At 56.0% G+C, this 17,378-nt stretch overlaps 1 protein-coding gene across 1 annotated transcript; it reads left to right on the top strand.

The window, feature by feature from the left end:
• Positions 1 to 606: 606 nt before the first annotated feature.
• Positions 607 to 13,548, top strand: EFNB1 (ephrin B1). Its single transcript, XM_055563776.1, has 5 exons — positions 607 to 1,507; positions 10,088 to 10,365; positions 11,113 to 11,205; positions 11,420 to 11,548; positions 11,701 to 13,548. The coding sequence occupies exons 1-5, from the start codon at positions 1,380 to 1,382 to the stop codon at positions 12,111 to 12,113; spliced, it is 1,041 nt and encodes a 346-aa protein (XP_055419751.1). The 5' UTR covers positions 607 to 1,379; the 3' UTR covers positions 12,114 to 13,548.
• Positions 13,549 to 17,378: the final 3,830 nt, after the last annotated feature.

Raw genomic sequence — 17,378 nt, 5'->3', positions numbered from 1 at the left:
CCAGGGGCGAAGAAATTCTCCCCCACCCTCCTCTTTCCCCGCCTTGACCCCTCTAAGATTCCACCACCCACCGATATCCATTTGTCTGTTCAGGACTCCGGGTCCGTGTGCAAGTGGACACTGCACTGCGAAGGTGAAAGGAAGAAAGCCTACCAGAGTCCTGCGAGAGAAGGGACAGGCAGTAAACAAGTTATCTTTGCCACAGTGGTGGGCATGGAGCAAAAACCTCAGGGCTCGCGTGTGTAACAAGAATGGCAGTACTTTCCCGGGATACTCGTGACAGGACCTGTCTGGCCCAGGGCAGTGGGCCGGAGTGTTGAACAGGCGCGCAGGGAGCAGAGCAGGCCAACAACTCGAGAGGAACGCCAACTTCCCACGGGCAGAGCGCTCTGAGAACAGGACTAGGCGGGACCCATCCCTAACCGCACGAGCCGCACACTCAGATTGGTGCCATCGAGAGTGCGGCGTCCTTAAGAGTTCCCGAAACCCCGCCCCCTTCCTCTTCTAGGGGCGTGGTGCGGGGCAAGGACCCCGTAACGGAGCTTGCTATTGGCTAAAACGAGTAGGGTTGGCCTTGCGTACGCCTGAGCAGGGGAGTAGACAGCTCAGCGGCAGCGGAGGGAGTCTATGCGTGCTGGACAGCAGTGGGAGGTGTGTGAGCCTCGCACTGAACGCAGACCCTCGGGCGCAGTCGCCGGGAAGCTAGGACTCGGCGACTGGGCTGCCAGGCCAAACGCCTAGGCTTCAGAGGCGCAAACTGATGGGACTGGCTTGCTCGGCAGCGTCTCCCCGCTCTTCTAAACACACTAAGCGGGGCCCGCGCTGAAGTCGAAGCTGTCGGGGGGCGCCCAGCCCGGAGTTCCAGTGTGGCCTGGAGGAACGGAGCCCGTGCAAAGACGGCCCGGTCGGGAGCACCCGGACCGAGCTTGTGTGGTGGGGAGACTCCCACTTCTTCCCAGGGGTGCCGATTCCAGGACGGTTGAGGCGTCGGGGCGGCCACCAAGTCCCCAGCGGGGAGACCCCGTCGGGGAGAGGGCACGCAGTCCCAAACAGTCTCGGGGAGCCGAGTGGAATCGGAGCGGATCCTCCGGTGGGGGGCAGAGCCCCCGTCGCGCTTCGTGTGGCAGAGAGGCCAGGCGAGCGAGCCCTCGGAGGCCGCAGCTCATGCCGGAGTTGCGGGCGGCTGCCCAGTGAGTCCTCCTGGCCGGCGGGGCGGAGAAGAGCGACACCAAAGCCGGCGGGAGGGGAGCACTTCAAGGCCGGTGGCTGCGGAGGATGGGCGCCTGAGAGGTTCGGAGCGCAGCGCGGCACGGGAAGGCGAGGCCAGCTTTGCTGAGGAGGTGCCAGGGGATCCCGAAGTGCAGTCTGCCCCCGGGAAGATGGCCCGTCCTGGCCAGCGTTGGCTCGGCAAGTGGCTTGTCGCGATGGTCGTGTTGGCGCTATGCCGGCTCGCCACTCCGCTGGCCAAGAATCTGGAGCCCGTGTCCTGGAGCTCTCTCAACCCCAAGTGAGTAACTTATCTCTTCTGGTCCCTGAGGGTGGGAGGCACTCCTTCGGGGTGAGGCCGCGCGCCCCCGAGCGCCTGTGGGAAGGTGTTCAGAGGAGGAGCGGCGCCCTATTTTGTCTCTGGCTTTTTCGAGTGTGTTTCCCTGCGGACGGGCGGGGAAGGGTGCGGCGGGGTTGGGTGGGGGCACTTGGCTGGATTGTGACCCCTCGGCTTCTCGGCTCTCTCCTCCGCACGTCCCAAATCAAGTCGAGATTGTCGCGCCGGGCAGAGCTGGGAGTCGGAGCGCTCTAGAGCGCACCGGAGAGCTGGGTAGGGGAGAGAAAGCAGCCCCCTTTAGGGCCCCTGGGAACGTGGCGGTTTTCGCGGAGAGCCGCTGGCGGAGTTGGGGAGTGGGGGCGAGCTTGACCTGGGCAAGGGAAGAGGCCAGAACACGGGTTCCCCGTTTGTTTAAGCAGTGAAGGGACCGCAGCGCGGGACTTCGCGCTTGGGGTGGGTGGCAGTGCCTGTATCCTGATTCGGGCTTCTCCCATTTTCATTTCTTTCTTCCCAATTCGCCTCCCTAGCTTTTCGTTTTGCTGCCTTTTCCAGCCCTCGCGCCCACCCCCCCGCCACCTTTCTCCCTGCTGGGGCCATGGAAGGGCGGGCGCCGCTCCCAGGCTCACAAAGGCGGCGGGTGGAGAGAGGCGGAGTGGGAAAGGGGTTTTGTTGGAGGGGGGGTGGGTTCGATCCATCGCCCGTCGGGGGTCCAATGGAGCCGACAGCAGAGCTTCCAGGGCTGGCCGGGGTGGAGTGTGGCGGCCGAGCTGGCGAGGGAGGTGGGTGGCAAATGAAAGATTCCTGCCCAGGCTGGTCCCATTGCTCCTCCCCATCTTCCCCGTCCCTCAGACTGGGGAGTTGTGCTTAGCTTTTCCAAAGGGGTTGGGGAGGCAGTTATGTAGAGGAGATCCTTTCTTTTCTCTATTCTCCTTCCCCTTCACAATCCTCGCCCAACCTCCCCCTCCCTCCCCCCCCCCCGCAACCCCAACCACACACCTTTCAGGGCGGTGGCTCAATGGTTTCTGGGCTGTTAGTGGGGAGTCGCTGGGTTGTGCAGTGACCTCTGGACCTTTTTCTCTTTTGGCATCCAGGACTTAGGTTGGAACCCAGGGTCAAAATTGCTTTTCCTTCCTGTTTTCTGGAGGGCCCAGCAGTGTGCGGACACCTCACTTAGTGGGAAACTGGGGGCCCTAGGCCTGCCCTATCGGTATGATTCCTATATCTGGAATCTCTTTCTGTCCACTCTCCTGGGCTCCCGCTAACTTCTCGAGCTCCTGCCTGCCTTGGCCTCTTAGGTTCCAGGGGCAGTGCATCTCTCAGCCCTGGAGTGGAAGAGGGCAGCTTCTTTAGTTCTCTTCTCTTTGAGTTAAGGTACGGTCCTATTTATTGGTTAGTGGGATGTCTAAACCAGGGTCAGGGTACAAGGAAAGGGATTGACAAGAATTTCTTCTTAACTCAGAAGCCAAACTGGACACAGTGCTCTGCTAACAGCAGGGACTCAAAATGGTCTTGGGCCCTGGGGCTGCTCAGCCCAAGGAGAAAGGTTGTGAAGCTCCCAGTTCTCTCCTGTGAAGGTGGAGGCTGGAAATGCTGTCTCTTGAGTGTGGAGAGCTGAAATCCGCCTGGGGTAGCCCATCACAGGGGCTCATGGGAGTGACCTAATTGCTCTCTCGGGTCTCTAACCAGAGATAGCAGGCTGCTCCACAGCTGGAAGGAAGCCCTCCTGCAGAGTGCGGGGGGTGGGAACTGGGAGAAACAAGATCTCCCTGAGCTTCACCCTTTTTGTGTTTTGAGCCTTGAGTGCTCTGGACCAGTTTACAGATTTTTGAGATCTGCCCCCCTCCCAGATCCACTTCAGGCTGAGGGCAGGCATCCTGGGGGTGGTGGGGGTGGTGGCTGGGGCCTCAGTAGGACCTGCACGAATTCCATCCTATAATTGAGCAGATTCTAGGAACAGTGGGGGACTGATCCTGGTGCCCCTATGGCCCCCCAATCCATGTTCCGTCTATACTCCGGGGTCTGGAATGCAGCCTGTCTGTGTGTGTTGGCACGGGTTGCGGGGGCGGGGTGCAGGAGGACAAGAGGAAGGCACTGCCCTCAGCTTCACTCTGAGCTCTGGGGGCTGCCTCTGCCACCGCGCCCAAGCCTTGAGCTCCCAGTCTTTCAAATCAACAGTCTCTTTCTGTCCGTGTCTCCCTCTTTGCCTCATGCCTGACTTCTCCCTCTCAGGCCCTTGTTGGTTCGCCCTCTTACACCCTGTGTGAGCTGCGTTCACCTCCCCTCTCCAGCTCGACTTGCCCGGCTCTCCCTCTTTCTCACACTCCCTCTCACTCTTAGTCACTCTCTGCCTCTTTTTCTCAAGTCCTTTTGTTTCTCGCACATGCCCGTGCTCTCCCTCACAGGCTCATTTTCTCTCTTCCCTCCCCTCTTCCTCCCGGCTTTTGGTTTCTCTCCTCAGTCCTGTCAGGAGCTGGCAACCCCCTCCCCCCAAAAAAATCTCCCAGTGCCTATAAACCCTGCTTAATTGCTTCCTCCTTGGGAAAAAAATCAAAATAAAGAAGTGGTGGGGCTGGGGGTATGTTTCCAGGTTCCAGGGTACAGGGAGCCCCAGCTCTGACCAGAAGAAGGGAGCTGGAAGGGCTGACTCCAGACTCTCAGCATCTTACCCCAATTGGTGCTGGGGCCTTCCAGGGTGATAGTCTCTGGTGGCAAGAGCATCTGTCTCCTTGGCCCCTCTTGTCAGATTTGCCCAGTGAGTGCAGTGTGAGAAGATGGGTCTGGGCCCACTAGAGGTTGGGAGGAACCAGAGTGCGTGAGCGTGCTTGGATCGGTGGGGGTGGGGGGCTGTGATGGAAGGTCCCAGGGCAGCCCCCTCCTCCAGCCTCCTCCCCTGAGAGCTTGGGGCAGCCGGCAGGCCTCATACTTGAGTCCTCAGCCAAGTCCAGCTGCTGCAGTTCAGTCTCTCAGTCCTGTTCTGACCCTTTCCTGCCCCCCACTCAGGTTCCCCCACCTCCAGGGAGTGGGAATGTGCCTGAGATCATATTACACCTTCCCTGCAAGGGGTGGGGGTGGGGGTTTCAGCTTGGCATCCAGGACCCTTGACTCCATCCAGCATGGGTGGGGGCAGCTGCAGACCCCAACCCAGGCTTGCCTGCTGTAAGCCAAAGTGTTGGTCCCAGCCCCCTCACAGCTGTTCCAGCTCACAGTCCTGGGGAGGCCAGCTCAGGGGGCCCCCTTTCCGGGGCGGCTAGGGACCTGACCTCTTACTCTGTGGCTGATTGGCCACAGGTGGGGGCCTGAAAGCGATGGGAACCCAGCAGCTCCTAAAGTTCCCTGTTCCCCTCCCTCCCTCCCCCAACCCCAGGCATTCAGTCCAGGGCAAGAAGGGCCTGGTGAGGCTGGGCCAGGAGCTGAATCTAGGGTTCCCTTTCTCCTCTCAGGCTCTCCACTGCCTCAGCAACTGTGGTGGGTGGGGATGGGTGGGCCCTGGATACTACTGTGCATCACTGTTTTTTGGTATTGGGGTTATGGAGCGGGTAGGCCAGCCAGGAGGCTGCTGGTTGCCATGGGAACAGTAGGTTTAGGGGGAGGATCCACCCTATGATTATTAGGGGAGCTGAAGTAGGGGGATGCTCACCAGCCATATTGGGGGTTAATGGCCCTGGGCTCTGTGGCAGCCCCTCCTGGGTGGATTTTCATGGTAGTCATTTTGGGTAGGGGCGCTGCAGCCAGGAGTGTAGTAAGCTTCTTCAGCTTCTTCTAAATGGTATTTGGTGTGCTAACAGTTGGGCAGTACCTTGCTACTTCCAAAGCATCTTCATTTGTGAGCTCATTGGATGTTCCCAACAGCCCTGGGAAGTTAGAATTGCCCCTGTTTTGCAGATGAGGAGGCATTTGCCCAGAAAAGGAAAGTGACTTGTTTCGAGTCAGTCAGCTCCTAGCGGGGAGAGCCGCCTTGTGCTGTTCTTTCCACACCATCCTGCTGCCTTGGGATATGGGAGAGACAGGGTTTGGGAAGAGGCGCTGGTCTAGCCGCCGGCTTCCCCTCTCACTTCACAGGTGTATGTGCATCTGTCCTTGTGACTCAGGCCCTGCCCACGTGGGATGAGCAGAGCTCCAGCTTCCTCATTTGACTTTCCTAGGCCACCATCTGAGGGCAGGCTGCTCGGGATGATCTAGATACAAGGCCCGGACACGCGAGACGTGCAGAGCAGACATAATGCCTCACGTGGACCCCAGGCCGCACCTGCGCAAGCAGCTAGCTCCATGCCTGGTACACTTCCTCCTGAGCTCTAAACAGCCCCCTTGGTTCCTCTCTGGGCCAGGAGTCTCCCTGCCTTTTAGGGACCCCACAGAAAGCAGACAACAAGGAAGGGGCTGTTGAGCCTCCAGTGGGCCCTAGTGTTGGCCAGATGGGACAGAGGGGAGGCATGGTTTAGTGTAGGTGTGTGTGTGAGGGGTGGCTTCCTCTGGGGCTGTCCTGGCTTCCCTGCCTCTGACAGCACTGTGTGTGTGCCAGGACCCAGCTGCTGTTCCTGCCCACCCACGCCTGGGCGGGCACTGCTGGGACACGCCAGGCCTGCTCCTGCTGCCTCGGGGGCTGGGTGGAGCTGGGGGAGTGAAAAAGGAGCCTTTAATTTGGGGACTCTCCACCCTTGCTGGAATGAGTGTAGACTTGAGCTCTGGCTTGGGGTCTGTCCTCCACTGGTCCTGCCACCCTTGGGGGTGCCGAAGTCACTAAATCAAAGCTGTGGCTAGAGTCTTCTACCAAACCTGTGGTGGCGTGGCCTAGGACCGGACTTGTCCTTTTGGGCAGTCTCTGACCACAAGTTCCTAGGGCCTGAGGGAAGGGTGAGAGGGACAGAAATGTAGAGCTGGTGGAATGTGGGCAGGTTTCTAGACACAACCCCCACAGATCCAAAACTTTCCCTGCTGTCGATTGTTGGTTTTTGGGTGAATAGGGGCTTAGCTGGACAAAGAAGCAGGGGGGTAGTTGGCCTCTGACCAGTACTGGCTACTGCGCCAGACCCTCAGGCTGCTCCCCTTCTAGAATTCTTTAAGCTCAGTAGGCAGCCTGGGGAAGAGACTTGGGTTAAGGTGGAGGGGAAGAGGCAGGCCACAGATAGGAGCCTGAATGCTCAGGCCACCTCCCGAAAGTCCTTCTACTCCCTGGGGTGGCTCTCTGGGGTCCCAGGGGCTATCAGAGGCTAAGGAGGGAAGGCCTCAGGGGTTACCATGGTGACCTGCTGCAGGCTTCCTGCTGGGCCATGTCAATCCCCTTATTTTCCAGAAAAGGGCTTTGTCTGGGGGTGGCCCCAGACAGAAAAGCTTGGTTTGATGATGAAGGGAGTGCTAGTTTTTGAAAACTGGGGGGTAAACAGTTTAACTAGGCACTCTCATCCTCTTCCTCTCAGCCCCTACTCCTGGTGGATATAAAGGGAGACCTGCAGGGTCCCTGCTGTAGAGGATGACTAGTGTATTACCTGACCTCAGGCTTCACTCTCACAGGCTGCATACCCATCCCTCATGGCCCCTCGCCACTTTCTGGGGCTTCTCACAGGCCCAGATGCACTTTTTTCAGTGGTGGGGAAGAAAGAGGCTGAGAAGGCACCATCATGGTGCACCAGGGTCAGGGAAGGCAGGTCTCATCAGGCTCCGCTCCATTCTGCATTTTAGAGGAAGGTGAGTTTCCCTCTGCCAGCTGCTATGCAAATAAACTCATGCATATTTATGAATCCTGTTCGCTGAGGTTGATGAGAGTCTGAGGGGTACTGGGGGCAATAGTCCTCTCTCTTTCCCATTCCCCCACCCCCTATGTAGACATCTGTTTCCTTGGTTGTGTCTAGGTTCCAGGGCTGCAGAACCCAAGTGGTGATGGGAGACTGCTCAGAGTTGACAAAACTCCCTGATGGGTAAGGTGAGCCAAGTGGTTAGAAAAGAGAGCTGGCCTGTACCCCTATGCGTGCTCTCTGTCTACCTGCTGTCATCTCCAGGTAGGGTCTTGTGGAGGAGAAGCTGCACAAGGATTCAGCCAATGTTTCAGGTACTCTTAGACCTCTGGGGGATAACATCCTGGGTGAGTTTAGGCTCCCTGGCTTGGCTTTGAGCACCCCTCAATAGGAACATTCATCTGGTTGCTCATTCCCTCACATGAAGAGCTTGGACTCAGTGGCTCTCAAAGGTTCCTTCTAGTTGTTAGAAGTTGTCTAATCCTACTGCCTGGCTGGAACCAGTATGAGGATTATAAAATGAAAAATGCCTTGGGAATTATGAAGGCTTTGGTGAAACTTCTTGGCTTTTTGTGGTGTATGGAGTTGGAGGTGTTTTCTCTCAAATGTTTGTGTGGGCCTCCATCCCATGCCTGCTTCCTTGCTGGCCCTCTGGAGTTTGGTAAAGCCAGGTACTAAGTGGGGAGACCTTCTCGTTGTGACTTTTACCCTCCTGCACAGCAGGATGGCAGATTCCAGCTTAGTGGAGCCTCCCTGGAAATGGAGAGAGGGCTGCTGTTCTTCATCTACTTCATCTGCTTGGTCTAGTTCCTTTACCTCCTTGGATCTCATTTCCCTCCCCTGATACTGAGCTCCCGTGTAGTCCCTGCTGTGGAATGGGTCCTTGGGGAGTGGAACCATGTTTTTCCACTATCAACTTCATTCCATTGAAGCACTACTTTCAGCTCTTCATTGCCCTTCCTGCTGGAGAGTCTGTCCCCAACTGGATGAAACCCACACTGATTGTTGTAACCCTTGCCTTTCAGTCTGACCCCAGCTGAGCTGTTCCGCCTCTTCTGCTCTTCTCTACCCATCACTGGTACAATCCCTGGCCTAGATTTTGTGTCCCAGCCAGTGCTGTCTATTATTGCTGAGTGTTGACTTCTTATTCCTCCCCTGGGACCTGCTTTCATCCTACTCTTTCTGTGGGACCATTTCTACACTTCATCCTAGCCAAAAGGCCAAGAAGCAATCTATGGGACCATTTCTGAGTATCCTGTCAGATGAGCTGTCTCCTTCCTCTCTCTGCTTCCAGCCCTTGCCTTTTGAGCCACCATCCTTGCATATAGCCTCCAGATAGCCGGGTGCTGTCCATTGCTGCCACATGAGCCATTTATTTTTCCGACCCACACGAGACAGTAAAGTCCTTATGGATGGAGCTGTATCATCTTTTCCTCTTTCCCACCCAAGAAACAAGACTGGGCTCATAGGTCCTTGGTGTTAGTGTCTGGTTTCCTGCCTCTTGGCAGACCAGACTATTTCTAAGCAGGAGTCAAATGGTTGAGTGCCAACTGTGTGCTCTGTACATGCCATCATGTCTCCCCTCCACCATCCTTAGAGGTGGGACTCTTACCACTCCCAGTTTATAAGTGAGGACACAGAAGCTTAGGGAGATCAGGCAGCTCATGCAAGGTCGCAGAGCTTGTAAGGGCCACTGTGTGTCTGATTCCAAAGCATGTCTTCTTTCTCCTACATTTCCCAGGCTCAGAAATGGCTGAGAGAACTTAGTGTGTGCTTAGGCAAGGACAGGATGATATGAATCAGTGGCCCCAGGCAGCTGCCATCCCCTTGCTATTTCCCAGTGCCTGGCCTTCTGGATCAAAAGATGGATCTGGCTCAGGAGGCATTTATCCATTTTCTCTCAGGATTGGGAGCAGAGTCAGTGTGTGTGTGTGTGTGTGTGTGTGTGTGTATGGTCAATAAAAGGCGGGTGAGCAAGGTTCTTGGGGCCCTGTCCTATATGATTTGTCATTCTTGCTTGGGCCTCTTCTCCCCTTTCTCTATTCTTCCTAGCAGTGAGACTGGTCAGATTTGGGCATTTGGGCTCTGGCATTATGGGGGTGGGATAAGTCCTGGTAGGATGCCAGGCAGTTGGAGTGGGGAGTGGAGAGAGCTGTGTGGAGCTTTACCTGGCTGGAGACTGTGCCCATTATCCCTTGGCTCTAGGCAAGGTCTGTTCCTATCTCCTTATCATGCCCAAGATTAGCACGAACTGGGGAGAAGACATGGGTCTTAGATAGGTTGTGCACCCCCAGCCGTTGACTGGAAGCTGCGGGGGTGGTTTCTAGGGCATGTGTGGGCTTGTTCTGTGTGTGTTTTTGTGTTCTGTGCACATAAGTGCATACACATGTGTGTGTGCTGAGGAGCTGGTAGCAGTGGCTATGAAGGAATGTGAGTGTGTTGGGGGTGAGAGGAGGACAGGGCCACCACCTCCAGGCAGCCCAAACCCGACACCTTGGTGCCCAGCCCATCTGCCACGTCAGCCCCCTGCGGAAATACCACATTAGGACAAAGGGCTCTCCCAGCTAGGTAGTGCCCTACCCTGCCGAACAGTCAAAGGCTGGCAGCCTTGCCCATGGGCCACCCCTTCCACGCCCTGTTGGCAGTGTGGTTCTCTTTCCCCACCCACAGCATAAGGTTGAAGGAACAGAATGTCTGTCCTCTCCATCTCCACCCAATGGGCCTAGCCTGGTCCTCACTGTCTGCTCTCCTGGTTCTGGGAATGGCCGGAGACCCCCAACCCTGAGGCTAACCATCTCTCTTTCTTTTTGGGCAGGTTCCTGAGTGGGAAGGGGCTAGTGATTTACCCAAAGATTGGAGACAAGCTGGACATCATCTGCCCCCGAGCAGAAGCTGGGCGGCCCTATGAGTACTACAAGCTGTATCTGGTGCGGCCTGAGCAGGCAGCGGCCTGTAGCACTGTGCTTGACCCCAATGTGCTAGTCACATGCAATAGGCCAGAGCAGGAAATCCGCTTCACCATCAAGTTCCAGGAGTTCAGCCCCAACTACATGGGCCTGGAGTTCAAGAAGCACCATGATTACTATATTACCTGTGAGTCCCTACCCACCGTGTGTTTCTGTCTTGTCCTGTAGTGGTGGGAGCTTCTGAGTAGTACAAGGAGACTACACACATTTCAGGCCCAGCCTGATCCAGTCCCCTTGAGGATTGACATGCTCTCCTCCTAGCCTGGTATTGGAATTCTGGCCCCAACAATTACCATGGGGTCTGCTGCCAGCTCGCCCTGGCTCTTAAGAGTTGAGAGAGGACTCCAGTCCATGGTGCTCTGTCTCTTATTTTCTTTGCCCACCTAAGATCTAATCTTGGGAATGGCAGAATTGGCAGACCTTCAGCCTTTCTCTTTATGGGAAACTGAGGCCCCAAGAGGTGAAGGGGCTTCTTGCTTTAGATCACACAGGGAGAGAGAGGATTGGGTCTCCAATCTAGTTCTCCTGACCTCCAATCTAGGATTCTTTCCAGTCTGTAGAGAAGCCTCCCTCACCTTGCGAGTTCTAATTGCTTGGCCTCTGAGCCACATTACCCAGTGAGGAGACGCACATAGTTTCAATTAAGAAAGAAGGGCCAAGGCCTGGTCATGATAGAGGAGCAGCATCTTCGTGGGAGGGGCTAGGTCCCAGACTTTTCCTAGTGGGAGAGAAGTAGAAAGGTTCACAGGTGGGTGGGACTGCTTGTAACTCCCAAGTTCCCAGTTCTATTCTTATGGACTCAGGCATCTCTAGGGCTTCTAGGTAATGCTGGCAGACCCCTCCTCCCTCTGACTGCTCTGGCCTCTTGCTGCAGCTACATCCAATGGGAGTCTGGAGGGACTGGAGAACCGGGAGGGAGGTGTGTGCCGCACACGCACCATGAAGATCGTCATGAAGGTTGGGCAAGGTGAGCATCCAGGCCAAGGGGTCCCCAGCTGGGCTTCTGCAACAGATGCTCCTGATTGGGTGTGGGGGTGTGGAGAGTAGTGGCAGAGGGGGCAGCAGGGATAGGGTATCTGAGGTCCAACATCTGGACCATTCTTGGCTGGGAGGTACTACATAACCAAGGCACCTGTGCTTCCGGAGTTTCCCTGGCTTACTTGCCCTATCCCCACCTCCAGACCCCAATGCTGTGACACCCGAGCAGCTGACTACCAGCCGGCCCAGCAAGGAGGCAGACAACACTATCAAGATGGCCACGCAGGCCCCCGGTGGTCGGAGTTCCATGGGTGACTCTGACGGCAAGCATGGTGAGTGTATGGGAGTTTTCAGAGGGCAGAAGCCATTGCTTGGCTGCCTGTTCAGGCGCTAGCTCTGAAGGAAGGCAGGGCATAGCCCAGCATCTGCCATGTATCCCTGCAACCCCTGGCTGACCTTTCTCCCCTCCCTCCCCCATCCGCAGAGACTGTGAACCAGGATGAGAAAAGTGGCTCTGGTGGGAATGGAGGCAGTAGCGGGGACCCCGACAGCTTCTTCAACTCCAAGGTGGCGTTGTTTGCAGCTGTGGGCGCTGGCTGCGTCATCTTCCTACTCATCATCATCTTCCTGACCATCCTGCTACTGAAGCTGCGCAAGCGGCACCGCAAGCACACACAGCAGCGGGCGCCCGCCCTCTCACTCAGCACCCTGGCCAGTCCCAAGGGGGGCAGTGGCACTGCGGGCACCGAGCCCAGCGACATCATCATCCCCTTACGGACTACAGAGAACAACTACTGCCCCCACTATGAGAAGGTGAGTGGGGACTACGGGCACCCCGTCTACATCGTCCAGGAGATGCCGCCCCAGAGCCCAGCGAACATCTACTACAAGGTCTGAGGGCCTGAGCAGCCTCAGTCCCGAGGGACAGTCAGCCGGGACTGCACCTCCCCTTCCTCACCTACACCCCTCCCTTTGCCAGCTGTGCCCACCTTTGTATTTAGTTTTGTAGTTTCTTGGCTTTTATAATCCCCCTTTTGCTGCACCCTCTGGGCTTTGGAGGGGGGTGCTTGTGCCCCCAGCCCCCATGCTCTTGTGCCTTCCCCCTCTGGCCAGGCCTCTGGGCTCTGCGGGGGTGCCCCTTCTTGGAGGGCAGGGTCGGACGCTGATGGACAGCAGGCAGGGAGATGCCCCCCTGGCCCTGCCCCACTTCGCCCCCTTTCTCCCTTCCCAGGACTGCTTGTCCGCTATCATCACTGTTTTTAATGTTTTGTGTTCATTTTTTAGCTGTCAACTCATTTTCATCTGTTTTTTTTTTTTTTTTTAAGAAAAATGGAAAATGCAGCCCCTCCCCAGGTTTTCTGAGCCTGGCCTACCCCAGTATCAGGGGCCTGGGGCAGGTTGTGACCAGCCAGGAAGCATAGGATGGCACTTCTTTTGTAAACTCCTTGACATTTTTTTTTGCAGGGGGGTGCATGGGGGGAGGCAGGCCAGGGCTGTTCTTGCCCATGAGGGAAGACAAGAGTGTCACTGGGCAAGGTGTCTCACCCTCCCCCACTGACCCTACTTCTACAGTGCTGATCTTGGCAATGGGGTAGTGGCTGCCACCCTTCCACCAAAAAAAAAAAAAAAATCCCTCCCTTGTGGGATTCTTGGGCATCTCCTGCCTCCCTCACTCTCACGGTAATTAACGTCTTAATTGGCTGTTGCCTGGGGAACAGGAGAGCTGCTGCAGGCAGATGACCTCATGGGGGGTGGAGGGTGAGGTGCCCAGGTGGCTATTTGCCCTGCAGAGCTGGGAGTTCCCCCCTCTCCCCTCTGCCCTGTTCTCCCCTCACCTTTGGCATCCTTGGCCTGGTGGGGAAACAGAAGCCCAGGGTGGAGAACTAAGCGGGTATAAGGCCAGGTGGCCTGCTCCTTTTCTGGGCTCTATCACAGGTGGGTGTCCCCCTAACCCAGCTCCCACTAGCCCCCCAGTCTTGGTCTGGGGCTTGGAAAGAGGAAGAGGCTTGCCCAGGGCTTGGCCAGCACGCCGTGCACTTTGACCCCGGCTCCTTGCCAGCACGGCTGCTAACAGACTGCCACTTGCAAGCGCCTTGCAGGCGCTCCCAGAGTGGCCATGGAAGGAGCTGGGCCTTCCACCATCCACCTCCACACTGCCTCCTGGCCAGCTGCCCACTCCAGAGCCAGGTGGGAGAGGGAGCAGAACAGCCAGCCCCTTCCAGGTGGCAGTCAAAAGGGTTTTTTTGTTTTTGTTTCTATTGCCATTTGTGTAAATACTAGTCTTTTTGGAAAAAAATAATGTAAAGATGTTTTGTATAAACTCTGAATTATTTTCTTGTTGCTTTTTTCTTAGAAAAAAATGAGAACTAAAAAAAAAAAAAAAAAACCACATGGAGAAATGGGTGTAAAATGATGTCGTGATGTTTGGGGAATGAAGTGTGAGTGTATGAGTGAATATATGAATGAGACACAGAGAGAGATTGAGTTGTGTGTGTGTGTGTGTGTGTGTGTGTGTGTGTATGATTTTCACCTGACCAAAACGCTGGTGATCTGGGCAGGTGCGGGAAGATGGTGACTATATCCTAGTGGAGCGAGATGCTGCAAGTGTTCTGTGCCCTTCCTCATCACAGATTCCTCTGCCTTCTTGTTCTGCTAGATACTGTGACCATATCCCCCTCTCCATCCTGTCACCACTGTGGCGTAGGCCACGGGCATCTGCCCAGTCTGGCATTAGGTTCAGCTAGAGAGGGTAGATGGGGGAGGGGCTGTTCCCATGGGGACCTGGGTGTGTCCGCAAGTACTGCCACCACCTGGCTGGGGCTAGATCTGGAACCTGCTGACAGGCCCAGCCCTGCCCTGCCTCAAGACACCTGGAGGTGGATGGAAATAATTTCCGAAGAGCTGGGCCTCAGCTTTGGCCCACTGGGTAACCAGGCTGCTTTAGGCATCCCAGTTCGCTTCTTAGCCAGAAGAGCCCTTTCTCTCTTGCACACCAGAGTTCTCAGCATGGCATACTCAGGGGCTTCTGGCTGACAGTTAAAGCCCTGAGTACCCAGTCTCCCTCCCACAGGCTGAGGGTCTGAGAGTGAAGTGAGCACCCTGAATAAGGTTTGGCCTCAGTCCCACAGCAGAGACTCAGGCTGACAGGGCCTGGAGCAGCCCACAGTCTTCTTGGTAGGGGATTAGCTATCGAGATGGCTGAGACAGATATCAGGAGAGGAGAACAAGTGGGATCCCAGCAGCTAAAAATGGGTAAGAAGGAACTAGAGGAAAGGAGGAGGAGGAAGGAAGGGGAGGGTTAGTTAGTGATCCAGAGCAGGAAGCCCCAGCACACCAGCCAAGGAGTAGGCAGGGCTGTGAGGGAAGTGGGAAGCGCACAGAGAAGGCTAGGGGAGGAGAATCACGGGACCTGCACGGTGAAGGGGAGGGAGGCTGGCTGGAGCAGGCAGGGCTGGGCCCGGCTGGGGCGCTCCTGAAGCCAGCTGGGGCAGAGGCTGTTTATTTGGTTTCTCATTAACCAAAGGAAGTGCCTGGATCAGATGGGGCCTCTGCTGCTTGACTGCCTGCCCAGAGCAGGGCCCCTGCCTGGGCCAGGGGTCTCTACCCAAGGCTGGTTTAGGCCAGATTGATTTCTCTAACTGAGGGGGATCTGAATTGGGTAGAGCCCTTCCCACACATCACCAACTGAGTGTCCTTGGGTAGCTCACCACCCAACCTGGGACACTGGCTGCCCCCACCATCTCAGTGGGGGATCGAGTTTCTGGGGGCCTGTTGGAAGTAGCTGTGGGGAATGTGAAGTAAAATCTCTGGGAGAGGGCAAAGCAAAGTATGGGGCAACTTCTCCAACAGCCTAGAAGGTTTGTGACCTCTGCTGTCACTTGCTCTGGCCTGGGAGCCGAGGCTGCTGTTGGTCTGAACTCCATGTCTGTGCTTTGCCGGCCACACAGCACCACTCAGTAGCCCTTTGTGGCAGAGTGTCCTTCACCTGGACAATGCCTGCCACTAAAAAAAAATGCACTTTTACACGTGTTATCTCATTGAATTTCATTAACTTCCCTGTGAGGGTAGGAGGTGAAGAATTCTTGGCCTCATATTTGAGATGAGGAAACAGACCTATTGCAAGAACACACATCAAGTGAACGCAAGTCCGAGGCTTCAAGCTCAGGTCTTTTTACTATACTGTGAGCAAACAGAAGTTGCTGGAGGGTGATTCTCCTCCACCCCACCCTTACACACACACACACTCCTTGCCCGCCTTGGTTGAGACTGAGGAAGTGTGCTTCCTTGTGGCTCTTGAAGAAGGGGAGCCATACCCTCCTCATTCCCTTACTGTCTGTGTGGGTCAGGGAGGGACCAAGCCTAGCTAGCTGGAGGCAGGGGGTGTGAGCTTTCTGTGGTAGGGCCCCAGTCCGGCCCCACCCTCAGCTCTCCTTCCTGTTCCAGCTGGGCCTAAACTCCCTCCCGGTGAGTCAGGGATAGAGGATGCTTCCCAGGTGAGGGTGGGGCTGCTTGGCTTCCTCCACAGGCTGAGTCCAGATCACCAATGAAGCCAAGCTGAGCAGGTGCTAATCAGGCCTCAGTTTCCCTGAATGGCTAGGCCTTGTGGGGCTGAAAGGCCAGGGCTCTTGGGACTTACTGCACTGATCAATTTTAAGCTCCCAGCCTCCCTGAGGCACCAGGGATGTGGATGGCCTGACACCCTCTAGTCAGGGACATGAGCATGAACTGAAGGACCCAAGAAAAGACCCGGCCCTACTGGGACCATCCTAGGTTGGGCCCTGCTGAGAAAGCGGCCCTTTGGCCACCTGGCATCAATCACTCTCGGAAATCCGGCCTGCCTGCCTGCCTGCCTGCCTGCCTGGTCTCCTGTCCTGCCCAGGCACGTCACAGTCCCACTGACACCCTAGCTGAGTCAGCCCCAGCCTGCTGGGGGACCCTCCTCGCCCATCTGCTGCCAGCCTCCTGTACAGCTGGCCATCAGATCTGGAGAGTGAGGGCCTCAGCTGGTGCTTGTTAGGTTGACTCCCCCTTTGGGAGGCTGCTGAGGGGGAGACCAACTCCCATCCAGGACAGGGGTCATAGAACCCAAACTGAAAGCAATTTAAGGGCATGGGGGAGACGGTAATTATAGGTTCTGTTTCCAATGGTTAATTATCTAGCTGGCAAAGAGAAAGGAAAGAGGGAAAGCTGGGCAGTGGGGGTGGGGAAGAGTGGATAAGGAATGTGTGAATGGGTAGGGAAGGGCAGGAAAAGTTTGCCATGGGGCCTTTTGAAAAAGCCCTGAGCTGAGGCTGGAGCCCAGAGCCTGTCCAGATCTACCATGACTCTTTCTGAGTAGGGGCAAGCAGGTCCCTGCCTCTTTGGGCCTCAACTTCCCTGTCTGGGTAATGAGTGGGATTATATTTCTTCAGTTATTCAGAGAATATTTACCGAGCACCTATTATATGCCAGTCAGCAATCTGGGCACTAGGGTACGGTGATGAACAGGATAGTCATGGTCTCTGCCCCCAAGGATCTCACATTCTAGAATGACCTTTAAGTGCCTGGTTAGCTCTTAAAGTGCTTCTATGGTGATGTGAGAGGCAGAATGGAGGATACAGAGATTAAAAGCTTGGGTACTAAAGTTAGCCTTCCATGTGTTCGTTCATCCATTTTTTAACAAGTGTTGAATGCCTGGCACCAATAAAGGGTAGCTGTTGCTTCTCCCACGAGGTGTGGAGTGGCCAGTTAAGCTCTGGGACTGTGCTTCCCAGGGATCATTCTTGCTTTGAGAGTGGCCCCCAAGCTCTGGCTAGTCCCATCTTCATTGACCAAAGCTGGCCTTTTGCAAAGTTCCTAAACATCATCATCAGAAGTTATCTTGAGGTCTCACTCCCAATCTGCATCCCCTATCCCCAGTCCCACCTGGGCTGGGGGCTGAGTGAAATATACCCATGATATATACATCCCAAAGCCAAAGTAGAAAAGATGTGTGCCCTCAGCCCTTACCTACTGCTGTGGCTCCATAGGTTAGTCTCTACCAGCCTTTCCCAGGAGCAGTAGGTAAATACCTGCATTCTGGCCAGGGCCCTAGGGCTCCAGGTGGCTCCTTTGCTCCCAGGGTACCAGGAGCAGCCAAGGAGACTGGGAGCCACCCTGCACTGGGGTCTGTCTGCCGGCTGG

This window comes from Bubalus kerabau, chromosome X, assembly GCF_029407905.1.
Source record: "Bubalus kerabau isolate K-KA32 ecotype Philippines breed swamp buffalo chromosome X, PCC_UOA_SB_1v2, whole genome shotgun sequence".
In the NCBI taxonomy this organism is placed as follows: Eukaryota; Metazoa; Chordata; class Mammalia; order Artiodactyla; family Bovidae; genus Bubalus; species Bubalus kerabau.
The sequence above is the reverse complement of the archived record's forward strand: the minus strand, read 5'-3'. Positions and strand labels throughout refer to the sequence as shown.